The sequence below is a fragment of the Pelophylax lessonae genome (assembly GCF_965119305.1).
Source record: "Pelophylax lessonae genome assembly, chromosome: 6".
Classification (NCBI taxonomy): Eukaryota; Metazoa; Chordata; class Amphibia; order Anura; family Ranidae; genus Pelophylax; species Pelophylax lessonae.
The window spans coordinates 176,784,033-176,801,721 of record NC_138773.1 but is presented as its reverse complement, the minus strand read 5'-3'; the positions used below and the strand labels follow the sequence as shown (position 1 = coordinate 176,801,721).

The 17,689-nt window shown below is 44.4% G+C and overlaps 1 protein-coding gene across 1 annotated transcript in view; it reads left to right on the top strand.

Moving 5' to 3' along the window:
- TNRC18 (trinucleotide repeat containing 18) overlaps nucleotides 1-17,689 on the top strand; it is a 399,546-nt gene that overhangs the window by 357,746 nt on the left and 24,111 nt on the right. Inside the window, exons 21-24 of the mRNA XM_082260849.1 lie at nucleotides 7,519-7,636; nucleotides 7,718-7,793; nucleotides 16,165-16,273; nucleotides 16,742-16,858. Coding sequence (XP_082116975.1) covers nucleotides 7,519-7,636; nucleotides 7,718-7,793; nucleotides 16,165-16,273; nucleotides 16,742-16,858 — 420 coding nt within the window. The remainder of the gene's footprint in view (nucleotides 1-7,518; nucleotides 7,637-7,717; nucleotides 7,794-16,164; nucleotides 16,274-16,741; nucleotides 16,859-17,689) is intronic.

The following is a 17,689-nucleotide window of genomic DNA, read 5'->3' as shown; positions in this document are numbered from 1 at the left end:
GGATAGCCATGAACTCCAACTACTTTTGGCACAAAGGAAAGTACTACACACAAGTTAAAGGCGTGGCTATGGGGGCAAAGTATGCACCGAGCGTGGCGAACATTTTCATGCAGAAATGGGAAGAAGAACAAATTTATAGCATACCAAGGCCTAACATTGGACACTATCGGAGGTACATAGATGATATTGTACTCATCTGGAAAGGAGATGTGGAGTCCTTGGCAAAATTTCTTCAATGAAATTAACAACAATGCCTATGGTATTACCTTCTCAGGAAGTTGGCATGCACAAAAAATCGCATTTCTTGACATTGAGGTCTTCAAAAAGGATGGAATATTGGCAAGCAAGACTTTTTTCAAAACAACAAACAGAAATGGATATATACCAAAAACAAGCTGCCACCATTCAAAATGGCTTGGCAACATCCCAAAGGGCCAACTAATGCGAATAAGAAGGAACTGTAGGGACCCCGAAGATTTCAATACACAAGCAGACATGCTTATTGAAAGGTTTATGGAAAAGGGGTACAAGAAAAAAGATCTGCTTAACATAAAGAAAAAGGTAATGAGCATGAAGAGAGAGGAAATGATACAAGAGAACGGCCCAAAAAGAGATAAATACAACAATATGGAATTCGCCTTTTTCACAGGATACAACAGGCAACACAAGGCACTAGAGAAGATTATAAAAAAGCATTGGCCCATTTTGAAAGCAGACAAGACATTGAAGAAAATATTACCAAATCAGCCAACCTTCATATACAGAAGAGCACCCACACTCAGAAACAGATTGGTGCATAACGTAATAGACCCCCCCAAACAAGTGCAACTTCCAACCAATCTAAAAGGCTTCTTTCGGTGTAGGAAATGTTTACCATGCAGAACAAATAGAGCACAAGAAAGAAGAAAAAACCATTTTCCAGTCCACATCAACAGGAAGGCAATACAAAATCAATGAAACTATCACATGCACAAGCACGCATGAGACATATGTGGTTGAATGTCCTTGCAAATTGCAATATGTGGGTCGAACCACTCGTCCATTGTTTGTAAGGATAAGGGAACACGTGAAAAATATAAAAAAGGGCTTTGACAAGCATAGTCTGTCACGTCATTTCAAGATAGCCCACGCAAAAGACCCCTCAGTCATGACCTTCTATGCAATTGATAAAATTAGGAATGACTGGAGGGGCAGCAACAAGAAAATCAATGTATCCCGTAATGAGACAAAGTGGATATACTTATTGCAATCACTTCAGCCTGAAGGCCTTAACATAGACCTTGCTTTGAACTGTTTTATCACTGATTTTAACACCATGGCCTTTTATGATTTTTTAGTAGCAATTTTTTGCACTTTTTTTTAGCACTTTTAAGAACATCCAGCACTTATCCAGCACCTTCTTAATGATCCTCCCGACTTTTATGATTTTTACAATCTTAAAAGTTTTAGAAGGTATATGGTTTCCATGCAGTTTTTATGTAGTTTTTAGCACATGTGACCCCATGCGACTTTATATCTCCACCATAATTTTCTACTTTTAGACTTTATGGTTTTTTATGGGTTTTCACATTTTAAGGCACCTTGACGCACAAGATCTCATGCATCTTTATGCCGATATTTTTATGCCGATATTTTACCCCTCCGCAATGGTTTTCCACTACTCCAACATAACAAAAAGTCTGTAATTCTCTCCTCCAACCTAAATCTTATGGTTCCTCCTCCACACATATTATCCAACTCCTCTCCTCCACTAACGGGACTTGAGGCCATGCTGTTGTGTGTGCCCAGTCTCATTCAGCCAACATGGCTTTCTAATACCCTCTATGGAATTATCCGAAATTTGCACACCCGATATGACCCTCCAATTAAGTATTTTATTCAATTCTAAACTCTGTTTTAATTTTTTAATTTTTAATTTTTTGTGTGTTCATAATAAAAGTTTTAAATTTTTTTACATTTTTTCTCTATTTAAAAGCAGATCACCCACCCGGCTCATCTCTCAGCACTTTATGGCATGTTTTTTAAGATTCACCAATCACTGTCACTTTTAAGTTTGAGATGTATGCATTTAATATGTGGGGACCGCTGTACAAGGAAGTTCACGCGATGTAAATAAACCCGGTATCCGGCATGTGTGGACCATTATATCCAATGGTACCAAGATGGCCGCCGGTATGACTCGCGTGAGGGTACCAAGATGGCGGAGGTACACATAATGGTCGCTAGGATACGCAGGTCCATATAAGCTCCGGGAGTACGTAGCCTAGTACCGCCCCAGATGACGTCGCAGTGACGAAACGCGTAGAGCGGCAAAGCAGCGTCATACGTCACTTCCGGTTAGGTGGCTCCAGCCGGTGAAACGCGGAAGCACCGCGCGGCTGAACACTGGAGACACACCAAACAAGCTGACGGTGAACTTCCTAACAGTGAGTCGCTACTATTTTTTCCCTCAATGTTGTACTATACTACGCAATGGAAGCTCTCTTGGTCTTTTGTACACTGACTCCCTAGATGCAAGCGCAACCATATGTGCGGAACAACCAGCTCTTACAGGCATCAGGAGAAGGGAGACACAGTATACTAGAGTGAGAAGGGAGAGGATATTGGTAAGTGCTTTACCCACGGTATTAGCACTCCTCACTCTCAACACGCGCAACAGGCGTTTTTATTCTCTCACTTTACACTGCATAGTGTTTGTAACATTCACCACGGATGTCAGTTTCCTCTATAACAGGAGGCCACAATAAAGAATTTACTGCTTAAATCACTCAATTGCACTTAGCACTTTTTTTGAACTTTTCACTTATATACGATTGTTTACATCCGATGAGTGATACATAGACGGTACAATCCAATCGGCACACGATAAAGTACCATCTTTTTATATATTTGCACCATATTGCACATTTAAGATTTTAACAATAAAACATTTTATCTGCACAATATCCGCTCACCAATAAGCACTGTGCACTTTCATTTTTGGATCACATACAACGAAGAAATTCGCTGTGCAAGGTGGTAGCGCCCCATACCAACACCTCCCAACCCCTACATTTCTTTACCCTTGTGGTAAGTTGGAGGCAGCATAACCATCTGATCCCCACATTCTGAATTTAAATATATTGGTTCAGTATTTGTGTTGCTATCCATAGCGCGGGTGCACCCCAAACTTTTAATTTACCATGGAGTTCACCAGAGCTTCACAGGTTGCCACTGGAGTCCTCTTCCACTCCTCCATGATGACATCACGGAGCTGGTGGATGTTAGAGACCTTGAGCTCCTCCACCTTCCATTTGCGGATGCCTCACAGATCCTCAATAGGGTTTACGTCTGGAGACATGCTTGGCCAGTCCATCACCTTTACCCTCAGCTTCTTTAGCAAGACAGTGGTCGTCTTGCAGGTGTGTTTGGGGTTGTTATCATGTTGGAATACTGCCCTGCGGCCCAGTCTCTGATGGGAGGGGATCATGCTCTGCTTCAGTATGTCACAGTACATGTTGGCATTCATGGTTCCCTTAATGAATTGTAGCTCCCCAGTGCCGGCAGCACTCATGCAGCTCCAGACCATGACACTCCCACCACAATGCTTGACTGTAGGCAAGACACACTTGTCTTTGTACTCTTCGTCTGGATGCTGCCACACATGCTTTACACCATCTTAACTGAATACGTTTATCTTGGTCTCATCAGACCACAGGACATGGTTCCAGTGATCCATGTCCTTAGTCTGCTTGTCTTTAGCAAACTGTTTGCGGGCTTTCTTGTTCATCATCTTTAGGAGAGGCTTCCTTCTGGGACTTCAGCCATGCAGATCAATTTGATGCAGTGTGCGGCGTATGGTCTGAGCACTGACAGACTGACCCCACCCCACCCCTTCAACCTCTGCAACAATGCTGGCAGCACTTATACATCTATTTCCCAAAGACAACCGCTGGATATAACGCTGGGCACATGCACTCAACTGCTTTGGCCGCCCATGGCGAGGCCTGTTCTGAGTGGAACCTGTCCTGTTAAACTGCTGTATGGTTTTGGCCACCGTGCTGCAGCTCAGTTTCAGGGTCTGGGCAATCTTCTTATAGCCTAGGCCATTTTTATGTAGAGTAACAATTCTTTTTATCCAGAGAGTTTTTTGCCATGGTGCCATGTTGAACTTCCAGTGACCAGTATGAGAGAGTGAGAGCGATAACATCAAATTTAACACGCCTGCTCCCCATTCACACCTGAGACCTTGTAACACTAACGAGTCACATGACATCGGGGAGGGAAAATGGTTAATTGGGCTCAATTTGGACATTTTCACTTAGAGGCCTAGTCACTTTTGTTGCCAGCGCTTTATACATTAATGGCTGTGTTGAGTTATTTTGAGGGGTGTAAATTTACACTGTTATACAAGCTGTACACTAATATTTTTTACATTGTTGCAAAGTGTAATTTCTTCAGTGTTGTCACATGAGAAGATATAATGAAATATTTACAAATATGTGAAGGGTGTACTCACTTTTGGGAGATACTGTAAATCCTCACACCTGGAAGGCTTATATTGCCTGATGCAAGGCTCTGATTATCCATCTATGCGCCCTCTCGGTGTTTCAGGTGTTGACCTTGTTTTCATGGTGCATTACACAAAAATTTGGAAGCAAGCTTCTGTCCTTGTCTTTTTTTTTTTTTTTTTTAGCTTCCTTTGGCAATGCACTGCCTGTTTGTACCTTTTAGTCAGGGGGTTCAATGTCTGGCGCCCCCAGTGCGCTCCCTGTTACTGCTGTGGGACTTGCATTGATTATTTTGGTTCTTTACAAACCTCCCTGTTGGCGAATAATCAGTATATACCCTTCATACTCTTTCATGAAATGTTGCCTTCTTGGTCACCATTGCTTCTGAGCCACGGGTGTCTAAGCTGGAGGTTTTACCTTGTAAGTCTCCCTATTGGGTTCTACACGAAAGGCTTAGGTGGTTCTTCATCTGGGCCCCTCCTTTCTACCATATGTGGTGTCAAATTTTCGCCTAAATGAGGACATTGTCCTGCCTTTCTTGTGCCAAACGCCATCGCATCCTTAGGAGGTTGTGTTGCACTTCTGGGATGTGAGCCAGGTGGTTTGTGGTGCCTGTCCACTGCGGCCTTCTGCTGGAGGTCGCCTTCTCCTTTTCATGCTCATGGATGACCTCAAGGAAGGCCTGGCGAACCTCCTCTGCCACAATTTCCCATTTGATCTGGCAGGCGCTTGTTCAGGTGTGCGCTATTATGAAGCGGGGCTCCTTCTTTCCCCATTGTGGCACGTTCTATTAGGGCACTTAGTGCCTCTTGTGTCTACTGCCCTCTGTGTCTGAGTTTTGCGAGGTGGCTGCTGGTCTTCTGTGCACACCTGCCAAATTTACCAAGTTAATGTGGTCACATCTTCTGATGCCTGTTTTGGCCGCAAAGGTTGCAGGCTCCTGGTTAAGGTTTGTTGTTTGCCCCTTTAGGGGTTAATTAGGTCATTGGCAGTTGCCTGGCTGCTCTAGTTGTTTTTTTTATGGTTGCCCTGTTTTTTTCACTTTCAGTTGTAGAGCCAACATTTACTGGCTAATACAGCTAGCGAAGCGTGTAACTGAGCAGATTTCTGCTCTGTTAGATGCCTTGGAGGGCAGGGGAGGCATTGGTGTGTATTAGACTTACAATGCCACTGCTCACTTGTAACACTTTTCCTGATGAGGGGGCAGAGTAACTGCTCAGAAATGCATAGAATAGAGTGTTTTAGTTTAATTTGATAACACCTGACTGAAGTCCAGTTTTGTACCTGAATTCAGTGTCTTTTTTAGCTCCTTTTCTGACCTGCTTTTACAATCTTTTATATATATATGAAAAGAGCTGCTCATTGCAGTCCAGGAGCCAGTAACTACACAAGTTTGAGTCTAAAGTACACACTAACCATTTTTTTTTTTTTTCGTTGAACCCAGGGAGCGGAATTAAAAAAAATCTGTGGAGCTTGCTGTACTAACTATGCCATGTTAGTACAGCGATCTCCCCACTGAGCTATTGTGTACCAACAGGGGACTGCCCCCCTGCCTGAAAAACACACAGGTCAGTGCTCCCAGACATTGGTCGATCAGCTGCTGTTTTTCCAGCGTGCCCATTCTACGGAAGACAGACAGGCTGCTGTACACTTGGACCTTATGTTGGCCGGTTTCTGTTGAATCGGCCGATATTTGGCTGTGTGTACCAGGCCTAATGCTGGAAACACAGACCAAAGCAGAGCACAGACACACTGCCTGTGACAGGCAGCCTGGAGATAGAGGAGAAGGATTATATATAAGCTCCTTGAGGGCAGGGACTGATGTGAATGTACAATGTACATGTAAAGCGCTGCGTAAATTGACAGCGCTATACAAGTACCTGAAATAAATAAAATATAAAGGAAGACTGGATGCAAAGTAACTTCTCTTAATAAAGGTGCACTATGCTTGTACATCAGGTGAGAAGAATATATTTACTCATTTTTTCATCTATGGCTACTTTTTGAAGCGCTCCCCATTTCTTTTAGCCATTAGACCCCCAACATCTCCATAAAGAGCTCCTTTCACTTGCCTTATGCTATCACATGGGGGTTTTTGAAACTCTTGTGATAGTAATAAAGTTGAATATAATTATGTAATAAAAAAAAAAGAAACGTAACCACTGCTGCCCTACATACAATCGCACAGGCAAACACTGCACAGCATGCACACATGTATATAAACTGTGATTACACCACACATGAGATATAGGCGCAAACAAAGTGAGAGCAATAATTCTAGAACCAGGGCTGACTAACGCTAAACTGATGAGTTGTAAAGGCTTTTAAAGCATCACACTTGGAATTTTTGGGTACTGTAGTTATTTGTGATATTACAGGTGCACACAATTTTAGGACTTTACATGTTTGGTATTAATTTACTCGACGCAACCACTTTTTACAAAAAAACATGTGTATTATATTGTCTATTTGCACTAAAATTCATTCTGTTATATTTTTTCCTGAAAATATGCGTTTAAAAATGTGCAACAACTATCTTTTTATTTTTACAGGTCTTCTACTTGCAGAAAATATATCATGTTCTGGAGGTTTTAAGTAATTTTATAGCCAAAAATTCAGATTTTTAAATAAATGCACAAAAATTAAAAAATGCTCTAGTGCTAAAGTGATGATTTGATCCTAAAAATTAGTAAATAGAACCATCTCTATCCCTATCCCTGGCCCTGGCCCTTGAGGCCTAGAGAACTCATTTAGTTGCTAGGAGTCACAGCTGGTGGGATTATTATGCATGACGAATAAAGTATATAAAGTCCCTTCTCGGTGTGGCAGGGAAGGGGCGTAGGGTGGTCACTGACCCAGAGCCAGTGGAGATAAATATGGACACTTGTTCCAGTAAAAAAGCATGCATTAACATTAACAGCCTAACAACTAGCATTTTTATAAGCCAATGGCTGCCTCCATATGCATTTCTGTACAAGTTTCTTCTAACCAGTGTAAATACATCTATCTTAAATTTTGATTTTTACAGCCCCACGCTCTTGCATTATAGACAAGGATGAACTGAAAGATGGATTGCGAGTTCTGATTCCAATGGATGACAAGCTACTTTATGCAGGCCACGTACAAACTGTTCACTCCCCAGATATGTAAGTAAACAGACCACATTAGGCAAAATTCTTGTTACTGTGTTGGTATCCTAAATCATTTTTTTTCTGACTGTTTTTCAGATATCGTGTGGTGGTAGAGGGTGAGAGAGGAAACCGTCCACATATTTACTGCCAGGAGCAGCTGTTGCAAGAAGCTGTGAGTTATTAAGACTAAACTCTGATAGGCAGACATTGAAGAATATTCAGAGGGCAATATCAAACCGTTAATATGCTGCCATTACTGATTGTCTTCAAAAAATGCTGTCTGTCTGGCTTTTATGCTAACCCTGAGGCTTCAATACTTTGTGTGGCAATTTTATAACAAGTAGGCAAATCAGGAAAGTTCATACTTGTGGATCAGTATGAAAGCCAAACAATTAGCAACACCAGCATTGATGCTTTTATCATAAAAGTTTCCCATAGGAAATGTTAACATTTAAATGAAGAATATGGACTTTTGTGTATCTGAAAGCAAGAATGACCTCCTTTTCCAGCTTTTGGATAAAGGATATATTATTGTTTGACTATTATAAATGAGCTAAAATAAGAATAACTGATTTGTATATCATAGAGTTATCAGGGGGAACATTAAACTGGCTTTAAACACAAAACCAAAAAAGTAATCCTATATATTGCAGCTTACAAATCAGTGGATGTACTGGCTTAATTAGTTTCATTTTTTTTGACTGTCTTCACCTGGTGATCTGGCCAGGGACACACCTCCTGCATTACGTTGCTTACACTCTGGATGAAGGAGAAATACACCTTTTAACAGCAGCATTGTCTGTTCAGGGGGAAGGGGAGTATTAAAGGGACTAGCAGATTTAAATACACTTACAAATTGAAGCCAAACCCCAGCTCCCACTTTATAAGCCCTTACAGCAACAGTTGTTTTCCTTTTGGAATACAGGTTTTTACATAAATGTCAGGGGTAGATGGTTTGTCTCAACCCTCCAACTGCTACATCTGCAGGACAGCTTGTTCTGTTGAAAATCAGATATACTGGCAGGATAACCAGGTGAAAATACAGGGTTGGTTGCAGGAAAGAAAATTGAATCATCTATGGCCTAAGCCACAACAATAGATAAACAAAATGTGCTTAAGCTGATAATACACAATCAATTCTAATTGTATGTGTCTTTATTGAACACGCCGATTAAACATTCACAGTTCTGGAAGTAAAAACTGTTCAAACCTCTTTTGGCAACAATGATTCCAAGCAAGAACTTTTCGGTATCTCTGGATCAGACTTGCACAGCGTTTATGTGGAAAATTTGACCATTCCCCTCTACAAAACTATTTCAGCTCAAACACGTGAAGGATGTCTGGTGTGGGTGGCTCTCCTGAGGTCATTCCACAGCATCTCTATGGGGTTAGGGTCTAAGCTCTGATTGGACCACTCCAAAGGCTAATTTACTTTTTCTGAAGCCATTCTGTGGTGGATTTACTTTACTGCTTAGGGTCATTATCCTGCTTTATCACCCATCATCTACTAAGCTTCAGCTAGTGGGCAGCCTCTCTGACATTATCCTGTAGAATATTTTAGTAAACTTGGGAAATCATTTTCCCCTCGATGATGGCAGGTAGTCCAGGTCCATAGGCAGCAAAGCAAACCCAAATCACAATGTTCCCTTCACTGTACTTCTCTGTTGGGATGATGTTTTGATGTTGGTATGCTGTGCCCTTTTTACACCATATGTAAAGGAGGGGGAAGTTTGGGACTTTGAGCGAGGAGCACAATGGGACAAGTTGTGCGCCTCCATCCCGGTTCAGTAGCCATAAAAGAAGTTTGGGACTTTGAGTGAGAGACATGACCAGGATAGCAGGGAAAAAGATGTCTCATTTATTGGTACATACATCAAAATAATAAACAAATAATAGACATCTACTCCTGATGAAGTGGCGTACTCAGTCCACAAAACGCGTCGAGTTACTATGATGATGTGATCACTATCCATTACCTCAATACTGTTGACCATTGCAGTCTATTGATGTTTATGAATATACCTCTGTATGGAAAATTTGCTATGTTGATTTTATGAATACTGGAACTGGGACATTCTATCTCTCTTTTTACTTTGTTGATGTTAATATATACACTATCATTGTGTTATGTTTATTATTTGTATGTATGTACCAATAAATGAGACAACTTTTTCCTTGCTATCCTGGTCATGTCTCTCACTCAAAGTCCCAAACTTCTTTTATGGCCGCTTCTAGGAAGAGTACCCACAGTAGTAAACTGTTTCCAATTATAGACAGTTTGTCTAACCATCGACTGATGGATGTCTAAACACTTTGAGATTGCTTTGTATCCTTTTCCAGACTAATGCCGATCAACTGTTCTTGATTGTATGTCTTCAGAGAGCTTCTTTTTGCAAGACCTGGTTCATATCAGCTGATGCTTCTTAGGGACAGCAATGCTAAAAATGTTTTGTCTTTTATCAAACTAAGTAGGTTTAAACCACTCCTCCAAACTCATTTCACTATTTGGACTCCAGATGTGGCAACTACTAACTTCTATTCGCTTTGGTTGAAGTAATTTGTCTATGGGTTCACTTTCCCCCAGCATTGTGAATGTTTAATGTGTGTATTCAATAAAAACTTCAGAAATTTGATTTGTTTGTATGTTATCATTCTCAGAGCTAATCAAGGCCAATATAATTGACAGCATTTGGCACAGGCAGATTTCTGGCAGGATCAAGTCCATATTTAACTTAGGTAAATTTTAAAGATAATCTTTCTCTATCGTTCGTTGACGGACACAGTTCTCTCTAATTTATATCAGTAGGGTAATACTGCCCCCTACAGGAGTAGGACACTAGGCAGAAAAAAGGTTCTGGCTACGCCTATGGGCAGTCCCGGAGGATACACCCTCTCTCTTCCTGCATAGGATGCCAGTTTAAATCTGCCTAGTCAGGAGTAAGGATCTAGTTCCTTGCTGGGATCTTTGGTCCTGGCATAGAAGTAATTTTTTTATGTAGATTTTTTTTAGCTAGTCTTTTTTTTCTCTGGATCGTTTTTCCTGTGAGATCTTCTAGCAATTATGCCAGGCTGGGCGACAGACTGGACCCCCATGTCCAGTGGTCACCCCAGTCTTGCCATCGAGCGTGTGCAGGCCTTAGCTCCGCGCTGGGTCACCCGCGACATGGTCCTGCTGGATGGGACTGGCCCGCGAGTTAAACGTCTCGCCAGGACGCACACGACAGGGTCTAGGCTGATGTCACATTTTTTGTCACTATTTGGCCGACAGCCCTACTCCATGGCGTGGGGTCCTGTCATGAGACAGTCAAAAACGTTCCCCCCCCCCTTCCCTGGCAGATTTTGGGGTGGACACGGGCCCTCTCTCTGGGAGGGTCGGACCCTCACACTCCAGGGTTCCTCCTGTCCTGTTGTGACCCCCCTCCTTTCCACCACCATCCCCCCTTACCCCCCCTTCCCACGTGGAGGACTGTTTGGGCCTACCTGAGGCGGGGGCCTAGTGTGCAGGCCGCATGGGTGGCCGGGGGGAGTGCGCTGTCTGTGGCGCTCGACCAATCCTGCAGGGGAGGCCCTTGGTGGGGTTTTCTGCTGTGGATGGGCGTTTGGGGGGTCCCCCTGATTACCGCGATTCGCTGGGCCGCCATTTTGTTTTGGCCTCTGTCTGCATCTATGGGATCGGCCATCTTGGTACACTCGTTTTCACCCATTTTGTGGTAGATTGTTTGCTGTGGAGGCCGGTGGGAGTGCCTGGAGGAATCCCCATCCTGTAAGGACTTGGGGGGGTAGGATGGCGCGTGCTGTGGCCTGCGATCTGTACTCCCTGGCGTAGTCTGTACTGGGAACAGTGTTTGTTTTCCCTTGCCATGCAGACTCTGCCTGATGGGCAGAGTTCCACCGCCGTGACCTGGAGTGGGGCATGTCCCTCTTGCCCTTGGGGAGCTGTTGGACCAGCTGGCGCAGGGGCTGCAATTTGTTTGCAATGCCGCGCTGGTCGAGGCTCCCTTGTATGGGTCACCTTGTCGTTTTCGGCGGGGGTTATCCAGCGTCTACTTGACCGTAGTGTTGATCTTCGAATCAAACTTTTACGATGGTCTTAATGGATCTCCCTGTTCAGGGGGATCACCTGTTGGCGCTGCCCTGGATGACATTATATAAGGGTCTCACGGGGGTAGAGTGTTTTCTTCCACAGGCTAACAAGGGTAAGGGCCTTCATCGCAGTCGGGGTTATTCCCTTTCGGCACGCAAACAGTTTCTTCGTCCCTCGGGGACGGTCGATGTGGCGAAGTCCTTACAGACTTCCGCGTGTGGTTCCAAACGACCCTGGTCTGGAGAACATGAGATTGTTTTTTTCCAGACCTGCGGACTAGGCCTACTCGGCCTGAAGGTGCTTCCTCACCCATCTAGGGGGTGGGGGGGAGGTCCTTGCCATTCGAGGACCTGCGGCTGGCCCGGATCCCAGGCTGCGGGGTTCAGGAGGTCATGCGGTCCAGTTGCAAGATCAAGTCCCGATCCGTTTATTTCTGGTAAGGTTTTTCCCCTTCCAATGTATGGCTGTCCCCGGATCGCTTACTGGCTCTCTGTGGGGAAGTTCAGGCTCTGGTTCAACAAGCTGTACCAACTGGTCCTTTGATGGTTCCGTGCAAATAAAAAATTTAAGTTGGTATTGGTTCGCACAGCGGTGGCTTCCCTGCATCAGGGGGATTCCTGGCCTCAATAGACATCAAGCTGCCTACCTTCACATCCTGTTATGTTCGGGACACCTACGGGTTCTCCGTTTATTGCGGTGGGGAAGGATCTCTTTCAGTTTGTGGCATTGCAGGGTGTATCTGTCCGGGGTTCTTGGCCGATCTGCTTCTCCGTGTGGAGTCTCCTAGGGTGCTGACAAATGGATTTGGAAGTCACCACGAGAACTCTGGAGGAGTTCAGGTGGGTTCTGAACGTTCAGAAGTCATCCATGGTCCCTTCCATGAGACTGGACTATCTGGGCCTGACTTTGGACTCGCCCTCAGTCAGGGTGTTTTCTCCCTCCGGGGAAAAGACTCTTGGAACTTCAGACTGCGATTCATGTCCCGCACGTGGTCGTTCCCTCTGACCTATATGCGAGTTCTGGGACTGATGGTGCCATCTTTCGAGACGGTCCCTTTCCCTCAATCCCTCTCGGGGATCCCCCAGAAGGTGATCCTTCTCGATTGGGACTAGAATCCAAACTCTCTGGACTTTCGGATCTGGCTGAGCTGGCTGACCAGGGAGTCTTGAGCTGGAATCCTCCCTCCCCTTTTTCCCGAACACTTATCACCGCGGATGCAAGCCCGTCTGGGTGGAAAGGAGTCCTCGGCAGGTTCTCTGCTTCGGGAGTATGGTCCCTGGAGGATCCAGGTTACAGATCAATGTCCTGGGGCTGAGAGCGATCCCGCAGTGCCTGGTTCACTGGATCGGGCACCTGCAGCTGCCCGGTGAGCGTCTGCGGCCTGGTCAGGCTGGCCGCAGACGCTCCTTGGAGAATTCCTCTCAGGGAGGAGTTATTGTCTTTAGGACCCATCTCCCATCCGACTTTGCGGTCGCTGACTTTGCCGACTTGGCTGTTGAATGGCAGGTGCTGAAGGACGTTGGTTTGGCTGCTTCAGTGATTTCCACCCTGCTTGAAGCATGGGAAGCGACTTCTAGGGTGATTTTTGTTCATCATACGAATATTGCGTGGGCTCCCCCTCGCTCTTACTCGGTGGCCCGGATCTTGGCTTCCTTTAATGGGGAGTTGATCGCATGTTGGCCTTAAGTACTGTCAAGGGTCGGGTTTCAGTTTTGGCAAATTTCTTCTGAAGGCCGTTGGCCGCCTGTGCCCTGGTGCATGACTTCTTCCAGGGGGTGCGACACTTGGTGCTTCCGGTGCGACCTCCATCACCCACTGGGGACCTTGATTTGGTGCAGTCGGTTCTTTTAGACCCTCTGTTTGTGAGTATTCTAGGGTATCCCCTGCCCACCTTATTACAGAAGGTGGCCTTCTTGGTTGCTGTCACTCTGCGTGCAGGTGTCGGCACTGGCGACATTGTCCTGTCGTTCTCCCTATATGTTGATCATGGGGGCAAGTGGTACTTCGTCCGGATCCGTCCTTCCCTCCAAAGGTGGTTTCTGGTGTTCACTTGCACGGGGACATTGTATTCCTATCTTGTGTCCTGAGCCCTCACATCCTAAGGAATGTGCATTGCTTACTCATGCGGGCACTCCAGGTGTACTTGGCGACTACTGAGTCTTTTCGGGAGTCAGGCTCGCTCTCTGTACTTATGGATTACCCGTGAACGGGACTGCCTGCGTCTGCTGTGTCTATTCCCGGATGGATCGGACAGACGGTGGTGCAGGTTTATTAAATTAGGGGTCAGATCCTACCTTTCTCTGTTTTGGCGCATTCTACTCGGGCGCCTAGTGCTTCCTGGGCTTTTCGCCTTGTGGGCATCTGTGCTGCAGGTTGCAAGTCAGCTACCTGGTAGTTTGTTCACACCCTTTACCACCTTTTATAAGGTGGGTGTGCTGGCATCTTTTGGGCCACATGGTTTTTTACTGGCTGCTGTTTGGAGGGCTTTTGGCCTTCCTTGAGGGTGTTTACTGTTGTTTTCAGGTGGGCCTCATCTTTTGTGCTGATGAGTCCTATGTTGCCTGGTCGGCTATGTTTGGCTTCGGGGACTTGTTCTTTTCTGCTGTTCCCACCCCTCATTTTATGGCACTACTTTGGGACGTCCCTACTTATATGAATTGGAGAGAACTGCGTCCATCAATGAACAATTGAGAAAACTGGATTTTTGACTTACCGTAAAATCCTGGGTTGGTGTTACTTTTCTGACACTGCTTTGATACAAAAACTGGCATCCTATGCAGGGAGAGAGAGGGTGTAACCTCCGGGACTGCCCATAGGCGTAGCCAGAACTTTTTTCTGCCTAGTGTCCTACTCCTGTAGGGGGTAGTATTACCCTACTGATATGAATCACAGAGAACTGCGTCCATCAATGAACTTAAGAGAAAAGGTTTTTTCGGTAAGTCAAAAATCCAGTTTTTAATGGTATATTTATCAGGCCTAAAGGAATAAAGTGCATTGGTAGGGTTTACATACACTTCATGTTATTTTACTAGATTATGCATGTTAAACCTGAAATCCAATTATGATGCATCCAATTATGAACTGGAATATCATTTTCATGGTAAATGCATTCTGTAATAAGTAATATCTAGAAACATTGCACATTATCTGTCAGCAAGTTACTACTGGTTCAAAGCAAGATTATGTTTCTTGTCCTAAAATGTTCTCAACTTTTCCTTTTATGATACTTTTTCTGAGTTTGATTTTCTTGATAATACACTATATTGTCAAAAGTATTGGGATGCCTGCCTGTACATGCACATGAGCTTTAATGGCATCCCAGTCTTGTCCGTAGGTTAAATATTGAGTTGGCCCATCCCTTGCAGCTATAACAGCTTCAACTCTTCTGGGAAGGGTCCTCCAGGTTTAGGAGTGTGTCTATGGGAATGTTTGACCATTCTTAAAGAAGCGCATTTGTGAAGTCAGGCACTAATGTTGGACGAGAAGGCCTGACTTGCAGTCTCCGCTGTAATTCATCCCAAAGGTGTTCTTTTGGGTTGAAGTTAGGACTCTGTGCAGACCAGTCAAGTTTCTCCATCCTAGACTTGCTTATCCATGTCTTTATGGACCTTGCTTTGTGCACTGGTGCGCAGTCATGTTGGAACAGGAAGGGGCCATCCCTAAATTGTGTTGGGAGCATGAAATTGTCCAAAATGTCTTGGTATGCTAATACCTTAAGAGCTCCCTTCCCCACACCATAATCCCCCCTCCACCAAACTATTTGGACCAGTTCACAAAGCAAGGTCCATAAAGATATGGATGAGCGAGTTTGGAGTGGAGTAACTTGACTGGCCTGTCCTAAACCCAATAGAACACCGTTGGGAGGAACTGGAGCAGAGACTCCGATCCAGGCCCTCTTATCCACATCAGTGCTTGACCTCACAAATGCTCTTCTGGAAGAATGGTAAAACATTCTCATAGACACACTTCTAAACCTTGTAGACTTCTAAACCTTGTGGACAGCCTTCCCAGAAGAGTTGAAGTTATTATAGCTGGGAAAGGGTGCGTTAACTCAATATTGAACCCTACGGACTAAGACTGGGATGCTGTTAAAGTTTATGTGTGTGTGTGTAAAGGCAGACCTCCCAATACTTTTGACAATATAGTGTATATTCCAATACTAAAAGCTCAAGGACATGAAGGTCCTCTAAAAATCTAAGTTAATCCTAGCTCCTAATTTTGCTGTCTAAAATAATAGGTAATTAGATTTTTTGGACATAATTATGGTTTAACCCAGGCACAAGCAACATTTCTAGTTAGATGTCTACTGTGCCAGTTACATTTTACTGTTCTTAATTTACATTTCATTATTGTGCTGGTCGTTGGTAAGCTTTTCAAGTCTTTTTAGTAAATGGTTTAGCTTGCTTTTTTATAAATAAAATTGCTTATAAATTCAAATTATTTTTGTCTTGTTTGCTAGATTATAGATGTAAAGCCTCCTTCTATCCGTTTTCTAATGGAAGGAACAAGAATCGCGGCATACTGGAGCCAACAATATCGTTGCCTGTACCCAGGCACAGTTGTGCGTGGTGGGTAAACTGTGCCACATTTTATTTCTTTTTACTTTAATTTTATATTGCCGCTTTTGTTAGTTCTTGTGAGCGATGACAACAATCTAGGGACATGGATGAGGTATAGTTGTACCATAACGGATTATGCAACCCAAAGGCATGTTTGGGATGTGGTTCCATCCCACCTTATGTGCCACTTCTAAAACCAGAAAACAACATGTCACAGTACTGAATATGCAGAATATGCCCTGACTCTCCATGTAGCATGTGCAGTGTCTACAGATATGCGTTACAGTACAACTGGTCCTGCTGGTTTAACGGTCTCCAGCAAACCATACTCCTCTTGTTGGGCTGTTTGTGGGTACAAGGCCCAGGAACTTGAAAAGCTAAACTTAACTTCAGACTATGAATTAACATGCATTTTTTATGTTGAGAAAATACTGAATATTGCTTAAATGAATATATTTTTTATTTATCTTTCTTTAGGAAACTCTGATCAGGAAAAAGATTCTGACTTGGTAACAGTTGAGTTTGATGATGGAGATACAGGAAGGATACCATTATCTCATATCAGACTATTGCCTCCAGATTATAAAATACAGTGTAAGTATAGAATATGCTTGTTAATGTGTATGCCTAAAGTGGTTTTAAATGCTTAAAAGAGAGGTAGGGCCAAAGCTCTTTTGCCCCTACTTCTCCTGGGGATTGCAGCAGTGCACATTGGGGCCCCTATTTAGCCGACAGTGGGCTACAATCCACTGTCGGCTGACGTCACTCAGCTGGTCAAGGCTCTGGAGATATCCTGACTTAAATAATGGGATCCACCCAAATGTCAGCACCGGCAGCTGGCTCAGCCTCCGAAAGAGTTGCTGAAAGGCTGAGCCAGCCGCTCCTGTCCCCTCCAGAGCCCAGTGCTCCAGTGTGCACTAGAGGGGCAGAGCAGAGAGCTGGTGACTGACAGTCACCACTCTCTGCTAACAGAAGGCTGAGAACTAAGGGATCAGCAGCCTTTGATCGCTCAGTTTTCAGGTCTTAGAGGTGTGTGTGTGTGTGGGGGGGGGGGAGAAATGCAGTATCAGGGCAATCCTGCATCCACCTAGGTGAGAGCATATGTTTGTTCTGTTTATATCCCGAAGTTCTCTTTTAAGGTGTTTTACCTTAATGCATTCTCTGCATTAGGATGAAAAACCTTTAAAATGTTGCTCCCTCCCCCAGGCCCCCTAAATACCTACCTGAGCTCAATCTAGATCCAGCGCTGTGCCCGAGAGCAGTGGCTCTCTTCACTCTCTCTTTCCTCACAGAAGGCAAGAGGTATTTGCTCCTGCTGCTGTCAATTAAATCCTGTGGTAAGGGAGTGGGGACGAGGCTGATCCCCGCTGTCTGTCTATGGATGCAGACAGCAGGGCTCGGGACTGAGCCCGCACTCGCCGAAGA